This window comes from Rattus norvegicus, chromosome 1 (genome assembly GCF_036323735.1).
Source record: "Rattus norvegicus strain BN/NHsdMcwi chromosome 1, GRCr8, whole genome shotgun sequence".
Taxonomy (NCBI): Eukaryota; Metazoa; Chordata; class Mammalia; order Rodentia; family Muridae; genus Rattus; species Rattus norvegicus.
Window position 1 is genome coordinate 51,030,681 of NC_086019.1, and position 22,720 is coordinate 51,053,400.

At 48.5% G+C, this 22,720-nt stretch overlaps 1 protein-coding gene across 7 annotated transcripts in view; it reads left to right on the plus strand.

The window, feature by feature from the left end:
* The window catches only part of Map3k4 (mitogen activated protein kinase kinase kinase 4), an 89,248-nt gene that overhangs the window by 52,811 nt on the left and 13,717 nt on the right, over positions 1-22,720 (plus strand). For 3 of the 7 annotated variants that reach the window (XM_063288432.1, NM_001401453.2, XM_039110561.2), the window contains 14 exons: positions 1,761-2,003; positions 4,370-4,516; positions 5,920-6,077; positions 8,534-8,650; positions 9,808-9,907; positions 9,991-10,074; positions 11,379-11,645; positions 12,753-12,902; positions 14,499-14,660; positions 15,112-15,245; positions 16,233-16,311; positions 16,990-17,056; positions 19,309-19,405; positions 20,100-20,261. In XM_063288432.1, coding sequence (XP_063144502.1) covers positions 1,761-2,003; positions 4,370-4,516; positions 5,920-6,077; positions 8,534-8,650; positions 9,808-9,907; positions 9,991-10,074; positions 11,379-11,645; positions 12,753-12,902; positions 14,499-14,660; positions 15,112-15,245; positions 16,233-16,311; positions 16,990-17,056; positions 19,309-19,405; positions 20,100-20,261 — 1,967 coding nt within the window. Of the gene's footprint in view, positions 1-1,760; positions 2,004-4,369; positions 4,517-5,318; positions 5,329-5,919; positions 6,078-8,533; positions 8,651-9,807; positions 9,908-9,990; positions 10,075-11,378; positions 11,646-12,752; positions 12,903-14,498; positions 14,661-15,111; positions 15,246-16,232; positions 16,312-16,989; positions 17,057-19,308; positions 19,406-20,099; positions 20,262-22,720 lie in introns of those variants that run through there. The other 4 variants (XM_039110574.2, NM_001415845.1, XM_063288437.1 and 1 more) reach the window with 4 other exon arrangements.

The following is a 22,720-nucleotide window of genomic DNA, read 5'->3' on the forward strand; positions in this document are numbered from 1 at the left end:
CAGGATGACCACAGTCAGAGCAGCGTAGTCTTCATAGTTGGTGTGGTCAGTGTCTGTGTGGATATTGGGCTCTGGGGCTAGGTAAGAGGAATGGTCCTCACAGGTACAGTGCTGAGTGTCAACTAGAAGTATCCGGCTGGGGGTAAGACAAGCCTGAGACAAAGCTCTGTGGGGTGAGATGTCAGGGTCAGGAGATGCTGTTGAAAACTGGTATGTGTTGGAGGAGCTAGGATGCATGGAATGTAGAAGCACTCGGGAGGTAGATCCCGCAGAAATCAGTTATGGCAAGGTGGCTGCGGACACACAGTATCTTGAGCTCTTGGAGGTTGCGGCTGTGAACCTCTGACATAGATCTGCCTTAAGCTGCCTTTGCCTGCATTTGCTCCAAAGCAACAGGATGGGACAGAGCAAATGGTTTCTAAGTACCCTTTTCTGAGGTTTGCTATTCTTAATCTGTATAAGGTGGACAGTGAGTGGAAGAGGGGGAGGGGGAGAGAGAAAAAATGTGTGTGTGTGTGTGTGTGTGTGTGTGTGTGTGTGTGTGTAGGCAAACATGTCGTACCTAAGCTCCAATCCCCTGTCCAAGTCTCGTTTTTAAAATAAAGAAACAGCCTGAGGACTACTAGATGCTTCCAGAACCACATAGCTAATTAAATGACCCGAAGCCAGGCTTTCTGACTTTTGAGCATTGACTTTTCCCCCGTCATTGAGCTATATATTTCTATGACAACAATCAAAATGAACTCAAGGGATAGTGTGCATGGCATGCTATAGGGTGAAATAAGTCCTTAGAAAGGTATCACAGGCTGAGTCTTGGGAATTAGGCTGAGTTAGGAAAAGTAAAGGAGCAAGCAGCCTACGCCAGGGTCAGCACGTGGAGTCATGTGAGGGCCAGAGCAGTCTGTGTCAGAGCAATGCAGAGAGATGAGGACACTCAGGAGGGTGGGAGCTAGGCCAAGGTGGCCCTGAAAGGGTCAGGGAGTCTGCCTGTAGCAAACATCGATTCCCCGTAGGTGCTGGCTAAGGCTACAGTTTAGATATCAGACTGTGAGTCCTCTGAATGTGTAAAAGATGTGGAGAACAGTAAAGAGTCCCCTATGTAACCAAAGGTGACCAAAGATGCCACAGACACAGAACAAGCTACAGTTGGAGATGCAGAAAGTTGAGGCTTTCAAACTTTGATGATCTCACTTAGAAAAAGGTCAAGGTTTTTAATGCTGCTGCTGCTGGTGGTGGTGGTGATAGTGGTGTCAGAGGCTTAAGAATGAGGGGAGAAAGCTCCAGACCTCCTGCTTTCTGGGGAAAAGTGTAACAGTTTGAGTGGGGACACAGCTGAAGGAGGAGTGGGTAAGGACACTGTGGGCCTCCTGGACAGCATGAGGTGACATGTGACTGAGGGCAGCTGGGGGTGGGGAGGAGCTGGCTTCTGCAACACCAGGAAGTGTGACTCCACATGGATGCAAGGTTGGCTGAACTCTGACTTTTATTCTCACACAGACAGCTATTTAGGAGTTTTGTAATCTTTTTTCTTGTAATTTCAGCAACTCATTGATTTCTCAGTCCAGATGTAATTGTAGGTAGCACTGTGTGTAACGAGTCACTGGGGCTGGGGCTCTGTGTATGTGTTGAATTGTTGGCCGTCCTTTTTATTTGGAATGAGAATTGTGTAGATATGTCAGCAGGTTGTAGCAAAACTTATAAGCACAGCTTCAGGCCACGTCCCCTGCACAGCTTTAATGTGTCCTGAACTTTTGCCGCAGTTCTCTGACTTTCCAGGTCCCATGTGGGGCTCGGATTATGTGCAGTTGTCGGGGACGCCTCCTTCCTCGGAGCAGAAGTGCAGTGCTGTGTCCTGGGAAGAGCTGAGGGCCATGGACCTGCCCTCCTTTGAGCCCGCCTTCCTGGTGCTCTGCCGGGTCCTGCTGAACGTGATCCATGAGTGCCTGAAGCTGCGGCTGGAACAGAGGCCGGCCGGGGAGCCTTCCCTCTTGAGTATCAAGCAGGTTTGTGTCTAACACTGCTTACACAAGCAGTCGTGGCCACATTGCTACGGCCTTCCTTTTCAGGATTTCCTCCCTCAGTAATTGTAAACAGTGAAAAGAACACGTCTTAGTGTTTGTTTTTACTACCCTCTTGGGGGCAATCTAAAGTGTTCTTCACCTGTAGTCCCCAAAGATACGCGTGTGTTTCAGCTTCTTTACCACTCACTTCTTCCCGAGAGGTATGAAAACAGACTTACCACATGACTCTGTCAGCTCTGTCTGTGAATCTTAATGACTGACAACAAAATTCCTTTTTTAAAAAGTTACTTATTCTTGGTGATACTAGAGATCCAATCTTGTACATGCTGGGTGGCGGGTGACAATGTCATGGAGTCCATCCTTGAAGACAGCTTAAGTCTTTATTGTGTTGGAGGTGGGTGTAGGTAGGGAAATGTCTTAGAGTATGCTAGGAGAACGCTTTGGACTTTGTGCTTGCTTAAGCAGCCATGCAGATTGAATAGTAGGGTCCACTGATCCTTCTGAGCCATGAGTGTCAGGCGGGGCCTTCATTGTATGGGGCTGTGCTTCAGAGCAGCCTGGGGGGCGGGGGGACTGGGAGTGGTTTCCATGAGCAGGGAAAGCCAGGGAGCGTCTTTCAGGCTCTGCGAATCACAGGTCAGTGCAGTTGAAGAGACACAGGTGAGTCAGGTCACACAGCAGGTCCAGATAGAACACGTGTTTGCTTGTTTGGTCAAGTGTAGACCGATGAGGTCATTTGGAAGTAGGCTTCTTGTCACTTGTCACTTGCCACTCCAGTTGACACTGCACCAGGCAGAGCTGTTTGCACGTTAGCCTCACTGCCTGCACACGGCTCAGGTTTGTCATTGTCTTTCTGGTCCGCCTGGCCATAGCTCTGTCTTTCTGGTCCACCTGGCCATAGCTCTGTCTTGTTCTCTGGGTTGCAGCAGGTAGCTGAGCCTTGCTCGTCAAATACCTGTCTCAGTTCCTCATGAGATACAACCCTGTGAGACAGGGTGGAGTTGGCTTCACCATGGGGCCCTTGTACAGCTAAATAGCAATTAATGTTAGAGCACGTCGAACAGTGACAACGGAACTAGGATTGTTGTAGTATTTCAGAGAAAAAAGAGAACAGACGTTTTCTGTTACAAAAATTCAAGGATCGGGAGTAAATACCTAGATGGCATTTAATATGAAAAAGTAGATGCAGACACTTTTAGAAGATCTGGCTTGTAGCTATAGTTCTTATTCCATGAGTAATTATTTGAGAAACATTTAAGGGCTTTTATCTACAGAAGCAGTCTTATTCCTTGTTTTATACATATCGAAAGCATAGACAGTGACAGGAGTTAATCCCCTGTTCTCCTGGCGCTCAGTAGATGAGCACAAAGCATGTATGCTTCCGTCCTGTTGTCCTCCCTGCACACATGCACTTCCTGTACACACAAACAAGATTGTGTGTTGGGGTTTGTTTGTACTGTGTGTGTTCATGCATGCACATGTAATTCTCTAAAGACTCTAGCAAAGCAAGACTTTAAATGGCCACCGTGCTCTGCAGGGGTCAGCGTATGCACACACGCTGTGGGGGAGTATAGGTGCCTCCCTGACTAGTTCCTGGCTGCACGTGTGGTAGCAAGCAGTAAGCCTGAGAGGCACGGCCTTTGTGTCCTAGCCACCGCCCTGGAACTGCACTGTGCCTGTGGCCTCTGAAACCAAGTGCATCTGTGGGTCTGCCTGCCTCAGTCCCTGGCCTGTGGTTGGAGAGCACTGTCTCCCAGCTCTGATTGTGGGAGGGGCTCCTGGGGCTGCCTCATCTAGGCTTTTGTCCTCCACACATCACCTGCTACACTGGAATATTGCCGTTTTGCCATCCTTCTCTGTCTTCCTTGAGACACCTGACTTCACCAGATTAAGTTTAGAGTTGGCTTGGTTTGCAGCTTTTGGTAGTAGATGAAGCACATCAAGCAGTAGGTAACTATGTTACATTACTCAGAAGCCACCATTTCCTCTATATGTTATTTAAACTTTGGGTCTGGTTAAAATTCCCATTTCATGATATATTTTTGCTCTTCTGCCTCTTGTCTTAAACTACACCTTGGTAAAAGTGGTCTTATTAAAAGAAATTCATTTCAGTATGAGTGGACTTGGTAGGATGTATCTGGTGGAGCAGTGGTTGCTCTGTGATGTATCTCTGTGTTACAGATGGCTGACCTATTGCCCACAACAGGCTTCTGGAGTCAGAAACCATTTCAGGTTCCTCAGAGGCAGGGTCCCTCTGGGGCTTCTGGGGCTAATTTGTGAGGACTGGCAGCCTGCGTGGCCAGGGCATATGGGTGACAGCTGTGTCGATGGCATGTGCTCTTTTGCAGCTTGTGCGAGAGTGTAAAGAGGTGCTGAAGGGCGGGCTCCTGATGAAGCAGTATTACCAGTTCATGCTGCAGGAGGTCCTGGACGGCTTGGAGAAGACCGACTGCAACATGGATGCTTTCGAGGATGACCTGCAGAAGATGCTGATGGTAGGGGGTGGGCAGAAGATGCTGATGGTAGGAGGGTGGGCAGAAGATGCTGATGGTAGGAGGGTGGGCAGAAGATGCTGATAGTAGGAGGGTGGGCAGAAGATGCTGATGGTAGGGGGTGGGCAGAAGATGCTGATGGTAGGGGGTGGGCAGAAGATGCTGATGGTAGGGGGTGGGCAGAAGATGCTGATGGTAGGGGGTGGGCAGAAGATGCTGATGGTAGGAGGGTGGGCAGAAGATGCTGATAGTAGGAGGGGTGGGCAGAAGATGCTGATGGTAGGAGGGTGGGCAGAAGATGATGATGGTAGGAGGGTGGGCAGAAGATGCTGATAGTAGGGGGTGGGCAGAAGATGCTGATGGTAGGAGGGTGGGCAGGAGATGCTGATGGTAGGAGGGTGGGCAGAAGATGCTGATAGTAGGAGGGTGGGCAGAAGATGCTGATAGTAGGAGGGTGGGCAGAAGATGCTGATGGTAGGGGGTGGGCAGAAGATGCTGATGGTAGGGGGTGGGCAGAAGATGCTGATGGTAGGGGGTGGGCAGAAGATGCTGATGGTAGGAGGGTGGGCAGAAGATGCTGATAGTAGGAGGGTGGGCAGAAGATGCTGATGGGGAGGGGTGGGCAGAAGATGCTGATAGTAGGAGGGTGGGCAGAAGATGCTGATGGTAGGAGGGTGGGCAGAAGATGCTGATGGTAGGAGGGTGGGCAGAAGATGCTGATGGGGAGGGGTGGGCAGAAGATGCTAATGGTAGGAGGGTGGGCAGAAGATGCTGATGGGGAGGGGTGGGCAGAAGATGGGCAGAAGATGCTGATGGTAGGGTGTGGCCTTTCTGGGTCTGCATGCTGTTAACCATCACACACCCCTAACTGACAGAGAAGTCAAGGTGGGAATTGAAGAATAATAAAGCTGTTGTAGCACTTGTAGTGGAGATCGTCTCAACCTTAGATCATCTGGATATTCTGCCCCTATTTCATAATAAGTCTAGAAAAATTCATGTCACAAATCTGGGCGTCAGGAAGGGTTGGTGGGATATGTGCTGATAACCCACTCCAGCTAAAATAAGCAACCAAACAAAATAAGACATTAGTGTCCCAGAGGAGCCATGTCTCTTTTCATGATGAAAGTTTTTATGTGCTTTTTTATTTTTTGACATTAGTATGCTTTCCTATATTTTGCGATGATTTCAGTTACTCCACAGGAATGTGTTGTTGTGGAAAATTCACACAGTTGAAGAGCCCTCACTTAGATGTCAGCGGGCTCTGGTGCAGTCCTGTTTCCCAGCATGCCATGCTTTTCCACGATCACTGCTCTGTCTCACCCTTCTGGTTTATATCACGTGTCAACAGGTCAAGTTACACATCGCTGGAGTCTCTGAAACATATCATTTTATATTTTTGTTTTTAGGTGTATTTTGACTACATGAGAAGCTGGATCCAAATGCTACAGCAGTTACCTCAGGCTTCCCATAGCTTAAAAAACCTGCTAGAAGAAGAATGGAATTTCACCAAAGAAATAACCCATTACATCCGGGGAGGAGAAGCACAGGCTGGAAAGCTTTTCTGGTAGGAACCTTGTGCTTGAATACCCTCCTTCTCTCTTGTGCACATACATCTGAGTGTCAGTTAGTGTCTGTGTGAGCGGAGGTTCTCACCTGGGTGGGTTTGCCCTCTAAGGGGCATCCACAGTGTGTGGAGACATTCTTTATCACAGTGGAGGGGAGGGTGCTCATAGCTCCCAGGCAGTAGAGGGCAGAGGGCTGGGGCTCCATTGCAGGCACACTCCAAATGTGAGGCTTGAGCCGGGATACCTTGTGAGTCAGGAGACTTGGGTCCTGTGAGGGTGGGATGGACTGATGTATTTGAACTTGGTGGGGATGCCCAGAACTACATCTTTACATTTCATTGAGAGTGGTTTGGGAATGTCATGTGTCTCTTTACAAACCTCTTACATACTCCAAAGGAGTAAGCATGGAACTCGGGACACTTGAGGAAGGAGCAGTCCCTGTCTGCTTACTCTGGGGAAATGAGCTTCCTGTTGGATTAGGCCTGCTGTAGATGCTGGCAGGTTCTCCGAGTTCTGACCCTGATATAGGGTGAGGCCTGTAGACCCGCTGTCCCATGCTGCTGTGGCAGCAGTGGTGAGCCTCCTCTTTCTCCTCCTTTTACTACTTTTCCCTTTCTGTCACTCATGTGCACCGGCCCGGCTGTGCGTCCCTCCTGGGAGGTGTGCATCGGCCCGGCTGTGTATGACTAATTGCGCTTGGACTCTGGCAGTCTGTCCTCTCTCGGTGTCAGAGTCTCTTGTCTACTGTTCTGGCGTCTCGGAAGCCTGTCCACTTCCCTACAGAGATCTCAGCTCCTAGGTTGTATCTTCATCTTAGTGGGCCGTGGGCCGTGGGCTCGCTGACTTCCCAGTCCTTCAGGCTGTGGCTCAGCTGATGTCCCTTGTGTTTTCTGGCTCTGGCTTTAGAGGCTCCCCTAGTGTCCGCCTCATCCTGTTGTTCAGGTGCACTGTGATCTTGCTTCCGTCAGTTGCCGCTTGTGTCTTCATCTCTACTTGTCCTTCAAAGTCCCAAAAGCGATCTCTGGACTTTGCCTCATCCCCCTTGTTCTGATAACAGCGGCCAAGGCTTTACCACTGCCCTCCCTGGACTGCCCCCCGGCCTAGTTCTGTGTTCTTCCCATCCACTGTGTTGGTTCAGTCAGGGCAGAACCACTCCAACTCGTCTGTGGTCATGGCTACTCCTAAGCTTTGCTGTGAGCCCTCAGCCCCCAGGATGAATCACACACTCAGCACCAACTGCACACTGCTCGTGTCAACCAGTCTGTCAGGCCGTCTCCTGTGCACTCGGCAGCTCCAGGCATTGGGGCCGCATGCAGCCAGCCGCCTCGTCCAGCGTGCCCTCACCTCCTGGGCTCCACACCGTGCAGCCCAGCAGCTCGAGGGCTGCACACATGGCGCCTGCTGCCCCACATGAAACCCGTGACCCAGTTACTTTCACGACTCCTTCCCCCACTTCCCGCACACCTTTGTTCACAAGTGTCACCTTCCTGTTGCATTTAGAAGCTCCCACTCACAAGTACTGAAAATCGTTCTTGTTTTTTCCATCCAGAAGGTGAAGGTGAGGGCTTTGTCCACTCTGTTCACCGTTGCTTCTGTGAACAGGAGCCGGGCTTTTAAATAAATGCATCCGAGGTGTTATATGATATTCTGAAAATCCTTCTCTGATGAAGTCGCCTTCCCAATCAGATATTTTAAAGCCTGCCTGCTCTGATGGCCATGGGATTAAACTAACTTACATTAAATCCAGGCCCTCCAGGGCACAGCCCTGCCTCTGCTTCTGGTCTCTTGCCAGGTGTTGCAGCCCGACAAATGTCTCTGCATTTCCCTTTCAAGACAAGGTTTCTCACCTTCATCAAATTCCTTGTCCTTCCTAGACTCCCCTCCCCTCCCCTTCAGATAATCCTGCTGACATCCAGCCTTGTTTGGGGATGTGGGGGGGAAGCTTTCTCTCCAGGAGAGGCTTCACTGCCCTGTTTCTTTCCCATCAGATGACAGGCACGTTCTCATCCACTCGCTCAGCGGGTCATCATCGGGGTCAGTAGTGATAGTGAAGGGTTGTCACCATGATTCACCCGCTGTGCATGCTTGGGTGTTGGTTAACACTAGTGTGTAAGGGTCTGTTCGTTCAGGAAGGTCAGGTGTAAGAGCTAACCGGGAGGTTGGGAACAGCTCTGCTTCAGTGTCTGTTGCTTTCCCACCACAGCATTTGGTTCGTTGGAGGCATCTTATGCCATCTTGAGCATTTAAGCAATAGCATGTGTCATCAGTGTGGCTCCGACACACAATTTACTACCATGGTTTATACTCAGTGCTGTGTTTCAGAACAAAGGTGGGCTGGGCTACTGTCTAGCGTTCTGTGTTTTCTCCTCAGTCGTATGCTAAGAGAAAGCTCCCATTGGTCTGTAACTGTTGTGGCAACAGCTGATTCTCCTTCTGCTTCACCATTTGTCCCCAGTGACATTGCAGGGATGCTGCTGAAATCCACGGGGAGCTTTCTGGACTCTGGCCTACAGGAGAGCTGTGCTGAACTGTGGATCAGCGCCGACGACAACGGTGCTGCCGACGAGCTAAGGTTGGCGTCACAACGGCCTTCTGCCATTTCTTACCTCTGGATTCCAGACAGTGACGGATGGGGATTGGCAGTGGTCCTCTGGTTATGGCTTTATGTGAGAACTCCTGTTCAGGCAAACAGGCTTTCACACGATAGAAACTGGGTATTAGCTAAATGTGGCTGTGACAACACTGTGCTTGTGTTTCCTGGCCTATCTTTAAGTGCTATGTTTTCTTTACATCCCTGTAGCAGCCCATGTGCCTTTTAATGCCATTTGTCACGTTTCTGCTGTTACACTTGGTGCATTTCTTCTGCTGAACATTAGGGTAAATATAGGCGCCGTGGCTCATCTGAACATTAGGGTAAATATGGGAGCCATGGCTCATCTGAACATTAGGGTCAATATAGGCGCCATGGCTCATCTGAACATTAGGGTCAATATGGGCGCCATGGCTCATCTGCCGAGTGCTCTCCAGTGTCGTGCTGGCTCGTGATACTGAACCACTGACACTCACTCCCTCCTTCCCTCTTTTCCTCCCTCCCTCTGTCTCTCTTTCTCTCTGTGTGTGTCTCTGTCTCTGTCTGTCTGTCTGTCTGTCTGTCTGTCTGTCTGTCTGTCTGTCTGTCTGACTCTGTGAAGGGGGGGGGGTGGACCCTGTAGCTTTAAGTTGTAATTGAAAAGTCACCATGAAAATTGAAGAATGGAAGCTCTTTGGATACTCCACTTGCCTGCCAGAGGTGGATCTCAAAGTTCTCTAGCCCTGCTCCCTGGTGTCCTACCCTGAGATCAGCTGTGGTGGTAGCACTGTGTCACACAAGTCAGCATGAGCCTCAGGATAGTATTGGGGGTGGGGGTAGTTGTAGTCACCAAACGATTTAAATTTCTTTCCAGTCATTATGAGCTCTTAAACTCCCTAAGAGTATGTCATCATAATATCTAGAAAATTAAATATACTGTTACTTGAGGGATGTTTGATGTCCCTTACGTACACTGAAAGTACTCAGGTCTTACTATAACAATAGTCTGAGGATCAGGTGTCTGAGCATTTGGCCACTTCTCAGTAACTTCGTGTCCCACTGATGAAGTCCTAAGGGTGTTGTTTATGCTATGCTTTGAAATTTACTACATGTTTGTTACGAGTGCCCCAGTGTGGCTAACTGAACTTCACCCCTGGCAGGAGGTCTGTCATCGAGATCAGCCGAGCACTCAAGGAGCTCTTCCATGAGGCCCGGGAAAGAGCCTCCAAGGCCCTGGGCTTTGCTAAAATGCTGAGGAAGGTGAGTCTGCGTCTGAGCACTGCCACCCTTCTCCCCGGTTGTCTTAAAGCCGATCCTCAGACGTTTCTGTTCTGTCATCCTAGGACCTAGAAATAGCAGCAGAGTTTGTTCTGTCTGCGTCTGCCCGAGAGCTCCTAGACGTTCTGAGAGCAAAGCAGTATGTTAAGGTGAGTCCCCTGGTGTTCGAGGCGTCCTTCGCCTCTGCTGCAGTCTAAAGAGGCTACTTGTGCATAACATTCAGAGTTAACATTCCGGGCTGAGGAGCTCCACACTGATCACAGGTTCACAGAAGAACACTCCGCATACAATTGCTGACAAAGAATCGACCTCGGTGTATCGTGTTACGAACTGAGTCATGTATTTTCAGTATATAATGCATATTTACAACAGTGACTATAACAGTGACTGTGGATGCTATTGCTGTCTTTTGGTTTGAGCGCCTGCACTCAGGTCCTCTGCAGTTCATGGTGTAACTCTGTGGCAACAGTCATCCCGGTCACCATCATAGTTACTTCTTGGGCCTTTCTCTGTCTTCTTTAAGATGCTCAAGATTTATTACTTTGGGACCTGCAAATGACATCATTGGCGTTCATATGCCAAACCCAGGTGTCTTAGGGTTTCTCTTACTGTGATGAAACACCATAACTAAAGCAACTTGGGGAGGAAAGCGTTTACTTCCTTTACACTCCCACATCACTGTTCATCACTGAAGGAAGCCAGGGCAGGAACTCACACAGGGCAGGAACCTGGAGGCAGGAGCTGATGCATGGAGAAGTGCTGCGCACTGGCTTTCTCCCCATGGCTTGCTCAGCTTGCTTTTGTAGAGAACCCAGAAGCACCAGCCCAGGGATGGCATCACAATGGGCTGGTCCCTCCCTCATCAATCACTAATCACTAAAATGCCCTCCAGGCTTGCTTACAGCCTGATCTTATGGAGGTGTCTTCTCAGTTGAGGTCCCTCCTCTCAGTGACTCTGGCCTATGTCACATTGAGATCAAACTGTTTAGCACACTGGGGATGTGTGACATGGGTGGCTGCTGTGCAGCCTGCACCTCTGTCATGCCATCATAGTCCATGTTAGAGTGACCCCGCCTCCTAGAACAGTAGCATTAACAGGTTGTCCCAGGCACACACACCCCCATGAAGAACTGGCTGCTGCATGTGGGACAGTAAAGCAGTGCCCTGTGCCTAAAGAACCTTCAATGCCCTGGGCTCCTCCCAGCCCCTCTCCCTCCTTCAGCCTCACTCAGCTGAGCCGCTTACACTTCAGCGTGTTGTTGGAACTAATGCTCCTCCCTCACACTATCCTCTCCCTGAACCCCCTAGGCTGGCCCTGAATTCACTGTGTAGCCCAGGCTGGCCTCCAACTCATCATGCCTTCTGAGTGCTAGGAATACAGGCATGCACCTGTGCCCTGGCTGCTTTCCATCACACATGTCCTAGTTCAAGAATGGGTTGTTTTCCTTTCCAGGTACAGATTCCTGGGCTAGAGAATTTGCACGTGTTTGTCCCCGACAGCCTCGCTGAGGAGAAGAAAATTATTTTGCAGCTACTCAATGCTGCCACAGGAAAGGACTGCTCAAAGGATCCGGACGACGTCTTTGTGGATGCCTTCCTGCTCCTGACCAAGCATGGGGACCGAGCCCGTGACTCAGAAGATGGCTGGAGCACATGGGAAGCACGAGCTATCAAAATTGTGCCTCAGGTGGAGACCGTGGACACCCTGAGAAGCATGCAGGTGGGTAGGCCTCCCCTCCATCAGCTGTGATGGTCAGAACACTTGTAGGAAACACCGGGACAGCTTACAAATGTCACCTTCACTGCTCTGAAGTGTATGGTTCACTACATGCCTTCTTAGCACGGTTGTACTGAAGTGTCCCAGCAGGTTTGTTAAGTGTGTCAGCGTATACTGGGATGTTTGAAATGACCTGCACATTTGATTTACACCATTTTGTGGTCAGCCGGTTGGATCTTAAAGTTGTCATTTTATTGATGAGTCACTAATTCTAGATAGCACAGTCCAGAGTGCCCCTGAAGAGCGGAAACGATGTGGCTTAAGTGTCACAGTGCAGGGAAGGACTCCTGATGGGGCCTGGTCAGGTTTTGAGATCACTGAGTACTGCTTCCGGAGGCTCCTCACATGTGTGTCCCGCTTAGGGGCAGTGAAAGCAGGTGTTCACACACATCTGGAGCTCTGCTGGGCCAGCCACCGCCGCCGCCTCCTCCTCCTCGTACTCCTCCTCCACGTGTGCCTTCTCTTGCGCTCTCAGTCAGACCTGCCCACTCGCTTGTTTAAGTCAGGAGTGTGGCAGCGGATGTAAACGTGTCCTCCCACCTCCCTAGCTCATCACCAGCTTGGCAGCCAGACGTGCTCCACAAATGACCTGTCTGGTGTCCCCGGGCCTGCCACAGCTCAGACACCATCACCTTTCCTGCACAGCTGTGCTGCCAGCTTGGGCTTTTCCTCCTTCCCTCCCCAGTCCTGCAGTTAGGACTTGTTTGTGTGAAAGTGAGCACGGCACAGGCAGGCCTCTCCCGAATACTGAGGTAACTCAGTCTCCTAGTGAATCATGCCAGGGCGCTCACCTCGTCTCGACTTTCCCATCTTTGTGGGCTGTTCCAGCACACGGTCCATGTGTGCCCACGTCCTTTCCAAGTGGAGAGTGGGCTTCTTCCTCTCTTTGCTGAAGAGCCAGCTTGCTCGCTGCTCTGGTCTGCAGCTGTGCCAGCTGGCAGTCCGGGCAGGGTGCTAACTGCTGCGTGGTAGACTTGAGGGTGGTGCTGTTTGGGGGCGGGAAAGGCGTCACTGGTCTGTTTTATGCCTTATGTTTGGTTTTTCTTCCAGGTGGACAACCTTCTGCTGGTTGTCATGGAGTCTGCTCACCTCGTACTTCAGAGAAAGGCCTTCCAGCAGTCCATTGAGGGGCTGATGACTGTACACCATGAGCAGACATCCAGCCAGCCAGTCATTGCCAAAGCTTTACAGCAGCTAAAGGTACTGACCACACCATCCTTGCTCTGGATGGAAGGCTGTGGAAATGTCACCTGGTGAGGTGATGTCATTAGAGGGATGTGATGCCCCATTCTGCCTACTGTACATTTGTGCACACGTGTACACGAGACATTCCCTTTGGTGTTTCCTGGAACTGGAGAACTGGGAAGGTTGGAAATGAGCTGATCCATGACTGTGTGGGTCTCTCGGATGACTGTTTACCAGAGTTGAGGTTGCTACAGGTGCTCTTTATACATGGTCAAAAGCGTTTATCCTCCTGTTCAGAATGTGGTTCAGCCAAGTTAGCTAAAACAGAAAGGAGCAGTGTGGGCAGGCACGAGGGCTTCCCTCCCAGTCCGTGGCAGCCGCGGCTTTGCATCTTTCTGTTCTTTTCTGCTTTTAAGCACCGTGTTGGGTGCTGCTCTCTTGGATCTGCTTTTATCTGCTCTTCCAGCAGCCGTCAGTCAAGCCTTCATAGTTACAGAGCTGCGGCTTCTTACAGACTCCCGGGAAGTACGGTCATTCAGTGAACTCGTGGCTTTCTTCTGTCAGTCCTGTTTATTTTACTTATTGATGAATCCAAGGGACTACTGCCCTTCAGTTCAAGCCAGGGTACTCTGGAGCATATAAGCTGCTGTATGGTGTTGATTCCACTTGAGTTTGAAGGATCCTGGCTTGAGCACAGAGCGCCTTACTGAGAGGTCAGCACCTCCTAGTAGCCTCTGGGAATTGTATTGTGTAGCTCAGGAGAGTTTCAGAACAGGAAGAGTGAGGACTAACAAAAGAAGCACTCGGGCATTGGTGTCCATGGATCAAGGTTACGAGTCTGCTGACCAAGTATCTCAGTCTGGTTTGATGCATATGTCAGAAAGAGGGAAATAGTATAGAACCCAAAGCTGGCAAAATAAGGTCAGCTCAGACTGGTTTGTTGAGGAATACCTAATTTTATTTAGTGAGCCTTGGGAGTTTAGAACATTTTTGAAGAATACTTTGTGATACACTCCCAGTGTACAAGGGTGTAAGAGATGGGTGTGAAGGGATAAGTGTGGGGAGAGGGTGTGTGAGATGGGTGTGAAGAGGTGAGTGTGGAGCTAGCATGATGCCATTATAGAAGCACTTAAATTAAGACATGATCCTCAGCCTTTACTCTGTTGACATTGGGGACTGATTCTTTGTTGTATGAGGAGGTGGGGTGTCTTCTGTTACATGGGGTGGTGGTGGAGTGTCTCTTGCTGTATGGGGTGGTGGGGTGCCTCCTGTTGTTTGGGGTTGCTTGTAAGGGGATGCCTCTTGTATTGGGGGATATTTGGCAGCATCCTTGGCCTCCACCCAGCAGGTGGCGGTAGACCTGATGTTCTCCTCCATTGCTCTCTGGTGGTTAATGTTCAAAGGTGCCAGTGACAATCAACACTGTTCAGAGAAGGGACTTGGTTTAAGTGCAGCGGGCACTTCCTGAGGGTTGTTCCCACCTGGGTTTGTAAGGTGTTACAGGCCACCTCACACAGAGAACGGTGGAAATGGGGATTTTCTGCCACATTTTGACAAAGTGTCTCTGTGCCTTCTCTCTTGGGCTAATGATCATGGTCTGGGACTCTTCAGAACGATGCGCTCGAGCTGTGCAACAGAATAAGCGATGCCATCGACCGCGTGGACCACATGTTCACGCTGGAGTTGGATGCCGAGGTCGAGGAGTCCGAGTCGGCCACGCTGCAGCAGTACTACCGAGAGGCCATGATTCAGGGCTACAACTTCGGGTTTGAGGTAGGACCCGTGTGAGGGAGCGGTACACAGCCCACACATGGCTTTGTGGGTTACAAGAGCAGTATGGAGTCTAGACGACTTACTAGAAAGCCTTATTTTAACTGTAACCACCACATAGTTGGGAATGTCACGTTATACTGCTGTAGGGTTTTAAAGTTCAGATAGTTGCCCGGATTTTATTTTCTACTCACAGCTATCTATCTACTGTGTTTTAAGACTCTGAGCCGTTTAGTGTCATAAAAGTACATTCTTAATTTTAAAATGAATATACTTGTGTACCAAGCTATATTTTGTGACTGTATTCTGTAATACTGTGAGTTACTCAAAGTATACATACTAATTAGATTTTACAGTTCAATTTTAGACATTTTAGTCAGATACAGTGGATTACTGTGTGTAGGTATTGTAGAATGGTTTTGTTAATTTTGATATGCATGAAATCTTCTTACAGTATCATAAAGAAGTTGTTCGTTTGATGTCTGGAGAATTCAGACAGAAGATAGGAGACAAATATATAAGCTTTGCCCAGAAGTGGATGAATTATGTGCTGACCAAATGTGAGAGCGGCAGAGGCACAAGACCCAGGTAACAGCAAGCAGCTAGCACTCTGGTCCTTCCGGGAGCACATGGGGCTGCTTGGGTCTTGTTTCTGGGCGCCCAGTTTCAGTCAGTAATTTTCAAATGGATGCATGTATACGTGACACGTGTAACTAACCTTAGAGGGAAAACAATCTGCAATGTGTCCAAAAGGACCCGTGTGTGTGTGTGTGTGTGTGTGTGTGTGTGTGTGTGTGTGTGTGTTTGTTTGTGTGTCTGTCTGTGTCAGGATGTGTGTGTGTCTCTGTGTGCACGTGTCTGTGTGTGGAAATTGTCCCCTTCTGTAAGCCCTGCGGCTGTTCCTGTAGCATGAAGTTGTTACCAAAGTGTATGAGTGAAGACTGGCCGGGCATTCTGTCATCCAGATGAGCAGACACAAGGCACTTGGAAGTCACTTTTCGCATCAGAACACTGCAGAATCACTGCGTGTTAAGTGGAAAACTGGAGCCTGGTTTGACAAACTCACAGAGGATGCGTGTGCCCCACTAAATTCTCTTCCCTCATGCTCCTTTTTGGTGTTGGAAGTGACTTTAAAAAAAAGAGGTCACCGTAGGCTCGTTATGCTCAGGTCTTGATAGAACCAAGCGTTTTTATTACATGTAATCTCCATGTTGCATGGAGACACTTGCGTCTTTGCGTATGAGCGTCATTGGCTGATGGAGACTAGTCTCCTAAGTTGCTTTTATTTATGAAAATAGAGTTTATATTAATTAGATGGCATGTAACTTCTGTCCAATGTATGCTTGTATCTTTTGTCTCTTTAATAGTATAGTAAATTGGGGTTGGGGATTTAGCTCAGTGGTAGAGCGCTTGTCTAGCAACCGCAAGGCCCTGGGTTCGGTCCCCAGCTCCGAAAAAAAGAAAAAAAAATAGTATAGTAAATTTCCAGTTACTTTTATGCTAATATTAGTGTTGTGTATCTCCTGCAGTGTTTCCCCAGCTATTATGTGATTGTTGAATATTTTCATATTACAGATGGGCCACCCAAGGTTTTGATTTCCTACAAGCCATTGAACCTGCCTTTATTTCAGCTTTACCAGAAGATGACTTCTTGGTATGACATACTATAAATATTTTTTCAGTTAGAGAACCACCAAGTTGGTCACTCTCTCTCCTGGATAGTGTAATATTAATGGAGTCCTGGTTCCTCAGTGCACTTAGCCTGTAGGGATGATGACCCATTAAACACAAAGTTGTGCCACGGCTTTCAGTGTTCTCTTATCGTAGCCTCGTGCAGCTGACTGTGCGGTGTTTCCTCGGCCCTTACATTTCTGAAACAGAGACTTGTGTCTCTATTTCATAACCTGCCAGCCCAGGCTGCCCTGTAGGAGCTAACAGAGAACAAGATGGTCTCCCCTCAGTGTCCACCATCAATCACTGCCATTGGCTGCCACCATTGTCAGCAGTGGCTCCAGTTGGTGGTGTTGCACAGATATAAATTCCCTCCTGTTGCCTTCTGGTCATGAAGATGCATCTTTGCTTATAGACGTCACTATTTTATGGGAATAGTCTGCCTCGATGCTTTTATTTACGAAAATAGAATTTATAATACATTATTAAGTGATATTTAACTTGTATCTAGTTTATGCTTGTATCTTTTATCTTTTAAATTAAATAAAATTGTTTACTTAATGTCAAATGTTGCTTTCAAATAGACCAAGGCTAATGTGCTGAGTATGTAATTAAGGATTTACTTTCTTTTCTTATCTTCCCTTTTTTCTTTGGTTTGTAGAGTTTGCAAGCCCTGATGAATGAGTGCATTGGGCACGTCATAGGAAAGCCACACAGCCCTGTCACAGGTGTGTACCTTGTGAGACCAGCACTTGCTGGGTCTGATGAGCCAGTTGTCTTGGGATTGATGTCATTTATAACAGCACAAGATAGATTTAAGAGTATTCAGGTGACAGAGCTGAGGTTTGTGCAGGGAATTCCGTGGTCATTATTCTACACCCTACAGGAAGAAATGGTTTCTGCTTTCCTAGTGTTAACGCCCGCTCTCCTTGTTAAAATCTTTGTGTACGGAGCAAATGGGGAAGGTTCCCCTGGTTCCCTCTTGTCTCATTAAGGAGAGGTTCTCTTTGCCCCCCACCCTTGTCTCATGAAGGAGGGGTTTCCCTGGTCCTCTCTGTCTCATGAAGGGGGAGGCATTCCCCTGGTCCTCTTTGTCTCATGAAGGAGGGGTTTTTCCCTGGTCTTCCCTTGTCTCATGAAGGGGGGGTTTCCTCTGGTCCTCTCTGTCTCATGAAGGGGGAGGGGTTCCCCTGGTCCTCTTTGTCTCATGAAGGAGGGGTTTCCCCTGCTCTTCTCTTGTCTCATGAATGGGGAGGGGTTCCCCTGGTCCTCCCTTTTCTCATGAAGTGGATGTTTTTTCCCCATGCGTCTCCCACTTCTCTGCTCACTTGAGAAAATATTGACTTGGTTTCAGTTTTTAAAAAAACGAAGTTCTTAGCTGGGCAGTAGGGGTGCAAGCCTTTAACACAGCACTTGGAAGGCAGAGGCAGGCAGACCTCTAAGTTTGAAGCCACCCTGGTCTACAGAGTGAGTTCCAGGACAGCTGGGCTACACAGAGAAACCCTATCTAGAAGCCCTCCCCCGCCAAAAAAAAAGTTTGGTGTTTTTTGTTTTTTGGGTTTTTTTTTTCTTTTTGCCAAGACAAATAGTATTTTTTTTTTTTTTTTTTTGGTTCTTTTTTTCGGAGCTGGGGACCGAACCCAGGGCCTTGTGCTTCCTAGGTAAGCGCTCTACCACTGAGCTAAATCCCCAGCCCCTAGTATTTTATTTTTAAACAGTTTTGCAGTGTATGCTGAATCCTTAAAAAAAGATATTTATTCAGAAAGATGGTGTCATTCTTGATACTGTCTGCAAGTTGAACAAAGTCACAGTTATGCCATACTCACTCCAAGATTTGCATAAAATAGTTCAGAAATGGTAAATTTGCTGAACATCAGCTATGTTGGTTAAAAATTACTCTCCTGGCATAGAAATATTTAATATAAAGGTGGGCCTTGTTTTAGAATGTAAAATTCCTTCAGTTATCCATACCCTTTCTTCCCAAGGCTGTCATGAAAGTGACACTTACTGCTGTAAAACCACTCAAGTTTGTTCTGGAGAGGAGCGCTTCACAGGGCACTGCTTTCCTCAGACTTCACCCTGGGGAAGCAGCGAGAGAGTTTGATCTGATTTCTCAGAACACTTTCCACATGTCATGCTACTGAGAGGAACCCTGACATAAGGTTTCCATTTATGTTGAAATGTGTGTAGACGAAAACTGCTAACACATCAAGAGATGACATCATAGCATAGGAACGTAGGAACCAGGTCAACCTCTGCCCCGCCCAGCTGGAGAGGGGTGGAATCATGTCCATTTTGTAGCAGGAATCACTTTGAGTGTCACTAAGTTTGGAACTGGGGCGTAGTGTACAGCTGGACTCGTTTTTAGCGTGTTGGGCCTCGTCTTCAGTCCCGTCACCATGAAGTTTGTCGATGATACATCTGATTTCGAATATCATACAATTTCTAGGTTTTCGATCTATCTTAAACTGTATTGTATCTACGTCAGTCCTGTATTGTCCTGTTTAAAGGGAGAGGAGAAGGAATCCGCTCTAGGGAGAAGCCAGGGAGAAACCAGTCTGTCCATCGCTGAGCCCTAGCGTCAGGGAGTGGGGCATGGTAGCATGTGTTGAGGCGTAGAGATCTCCACCCCAGAACCTGCACAAGCAGAATCTTCTTCACGTGTAGAAGGCAACCGCCCAACACGCCAGCGGGTCACCAGGTCCAGGTGGATGCCGGTCGTTAGTTCAGCTGCTGTTATGCACTGTTCACACCGGGGTTCACAGAAGCATGGTTTTGGTGCAGGAAAGTTTGAATGTGTAACATAACTTTACTAACTTTTACGAAGGTGACATACGTGGTAGCACTTACGTATTTTTTCACCCAGTGAGTGAACTTGTCTTGGTCACTGTTGAAGTCCATCGCCATTCACACAAAGACCTGGCGTGGCAGTTTTCTGTTGCCCACTCTAACGAGTTTGCTTTGTTGCCATTTCCGGCAGCTATCCATCGGAACAGCCCCCGCCCTGTGAAGGTGCCCCGATGCCACAGTGACCCTCCTAACCCTCACCTCATCATCCCAACTCCAGAGGGATTCAGGTATCTGGTGCTCCTGCGTCACGGACTCACCTCTGCCCCTGCATGCTTCTGCTCTGCAGTCACTGGGTGCTTGCTTGGGAGTGCGGTGTTTATCCTTCTGATGGCCACATGCTGCCCAAAGCTCTTCTCTGTTATCTCGAGGACACCGCACAGGGCCTCAGCTGCAAAGACAGACCTGCCTCTTTAAGATAACTTAGCCTCCAGCTTCTTCATAACCCCAGCTACTGAGTGCTTTCTGGCTTTGGAGTCCTTCTTTCTTTTTCTTTCTTGAAAAACAACCTTAGGAAAACAACATAGAGTGTAGTGAATAGGTAACGGCAGCTCTGTGTGTCTCTTTAAGAGTGGAGAAAGTTGAAGTGACCAGTGCACAGTAGACGTCCGTGAGTGTGTATAGTTGTGAGTAAGTCGACAGTCCAGAAACACACCCATGTTCACACTGATGTTCTAGAATTGGGTTTCTGCGGCTGTGGTAGTGAGCATCCTCTCCCCACTTCAGTGCTTTTGGCAGACTGATCTCCTGTGGTAGGGCTTTCTAGGTCAGGACCTTTGACACTAGTTTTCCATACACACACTGATCCGAACTCTCAAGTAGTGATGTGCATTTTATATTTCTTTTTTTCATTTCCTACCCATGTATTACATGCCAGCACCCTCCTTTCTTACTTGTGTCCTGAAGCCTTTCTTCTTGCCTTAGCACCCGGAGCGTGCCTTCCGACACTCGGAACCATGGCAACTCTGTTGCTGCTGCTGCTGTTGCTGCTGCCGCCGCCGCCGCCACCACTGCTGCTGGCCGCCCTGGCCCAGGTGGTGGTGACTCTGCGCCGGCCAAACCTGTCAACACTGCCCCTGATACCAGGTAGTCCCACTGCACTAGCAGCGTCTCCCACCCCATTGTCCCCCCATGCCTTTCCACAGGGTAGGGCTGTAGCAGCGGTCTTCGGGGGCCCCTGTGGGTTGTCAAAGCCTCCAGACCATGCAGCAAGCAGCAGAAGCAGAGTAGTTTCTGAGGGCAATGTTTCTTCCTTGGAGCCACCATGAGCTAAGATGACCCCTGCACCACCAGTCTTTGCCTTACTGCATCTGAGGAAAGATCCTGGGGTGCACAGGGCACTCGGGACTGGGCCAACAGCCTCTCCCAGGTCAGAGCAAAGCAGTTCTTTCTTAATCTCAGCCAGCATCCGAGCAGAAGGGTCACCGCCAATGATCTTGTACAGTAAGGAAGAGCAGTTGTGGAGAAGCGTCCAGAAGGAGTGGTATCTGAGAGACTTGGCCAAATATAGTGCCTTGGTGGAAGCAGTATGGAATCAGGGCAGACTGTGGCCTTGCAGCTCCGATGACTGAGATGATGTCACTGACACCAGTCCTTAACACCAGTCTAAGATTTCTGCAAACAGTTCTAGTATTGCTTCTCATTAAAATGATTAATATTCCCAATTTTTAGTCACATATATCCATAACCTTAAAATTAAAAATGTTTCATAGCTTAATCCATTAACACCAAGATAAAACAAATATTAAAGCTCCCATGTCCCGCTTGTTTTTAGTATTGGAGAATTTCATAGCGTATATCTTCACATTTCTTCCATCTCGCCATGGGGAGATTGTTATTAGCACTTGTGCAGAATCAAGGGAGGCTGTGGAGGATGCTGGCTGCCTCGGTGGCCAGCTTCCCAGCTGCTGCATCCGTATCACATGCGATGCCCCATCGCTGGCCTGGAGACACCTGCCTATGTAAGGCTGAGGAACTGGTGCAGGACACATACATGCGTGGGCAGTCTTTCCATCCAACTTCTGCACCACCATATGCTGTCCATCAATGGCTTCTGATCATCTCTATCTGGCCGTGTGGAGGTCTCACCTTAATTCAGATCCACTTTACCTCCAGTGGCTTTAGCAGCAGCATAGTTTTGAGGTTTCTTTTCTTTTTTTTTTTTTTAAATTTTATTTTTAAGATTTTTATTTTATTGTATGAGTACACTGTAGCTGCCTTCAGACACACCAGAAGAGGGCATCAGATCTCATTACAGATGGTTGTGAGCCACCATGTGGTTGCTGGGATTTGAACTCAGGACCTCAGGAAGAGCAGTCGGTGCTCTTAACCACTGAGCCATCTCTCCAGCCCTCATTGTAACTCTTAAGCTGTAGGAGTTTTGAGGTTTCTTATTTTTATTTTTTTTTTAATACAAAGGAACAGATTTTGCTTTTGAGACAGTGTGTTTGTGACCACTGATAGAAATCGCAAAGTGCCACAGGTGTGTGGGAGTCCAAGACTTAGGAGAGGCCTGCCAGCCGGTGCATTCCTGCAGCATACATACCTGAGAGTCCATCATAGTGCAGTACGGGCCTGGAAAGGGAGCCCTGTGCTGTGACAGTGGTGTCAGCCCACAGCATGCCTCCTGCCCACAGTGTTCAGTGATGGTTTCATTTTCGTTCATTGACCTTGGAAATAACTATTCTGGGCTGAAATTTTATCGCTAGCACTTACTTGAAAACATTATTTTTTCAGTGCTAGGCATGCAGGAACTATGTGTAAGTTTTCAACACTGCTACAAGCTGGGTGTTATTCCACAGAAACTGGCAACCTTTATAATTCCCCACGGATCCTTACATCTCATTCACAAATACACCACTTCTTCAAGAGTCTCTGAAAGTCACAAAACTGACTTATGTAACTTCAGGAAAGCAAGAAGGTAGAGACAGCGAGTAACACCTGTAACCTCCCAGATATGGCCCTGCTGCTTAGGAGTGGACTGTGTGTCCCTCAAGTGCCATAAGAGCTGTTCCAAGCAGCCACAGGCAGCAGAGGCAGTGCCGGCATCAGGTGTACACAGACTAGCCCAGGCTGAGCGCCATAGCAGAAGTAACCACACTGCCCCGGGCCCACTCACAGGGCCTGCTCACAGGCACCACACTGATACACAGCAGCATCTTAAACAGCAAACCTGGTTTCATATGGTCTCTGGGTACATGCACTGTAATCTAACACTTCTGTTTAATCACAGCTTTACCCCTGTGAGCTCGTTCTTGCTCTCACTGAGCACTTCACTGTACTGAGGAAGAGCAAACTAACTTCTGTCTCTAACATGCTGGGTCTCTTGCCCTCTAGTTGCTTGGCTACTGCTTGAGAAACTGTTAGGCATTCCTTTCTTACCGCTAGACATTTACAATCTTTTGAACCATGCAATGATTTTGGCACTCTTGTTATAATTAAATATTCAAGTATAACTTGTTGGCAACCTGTTGTGTAATTTGTTTAACAAATTCTTACCTGTGCTAGGCTTAGACCGTAGTGCTTTTCATGTACCCCCATAAATA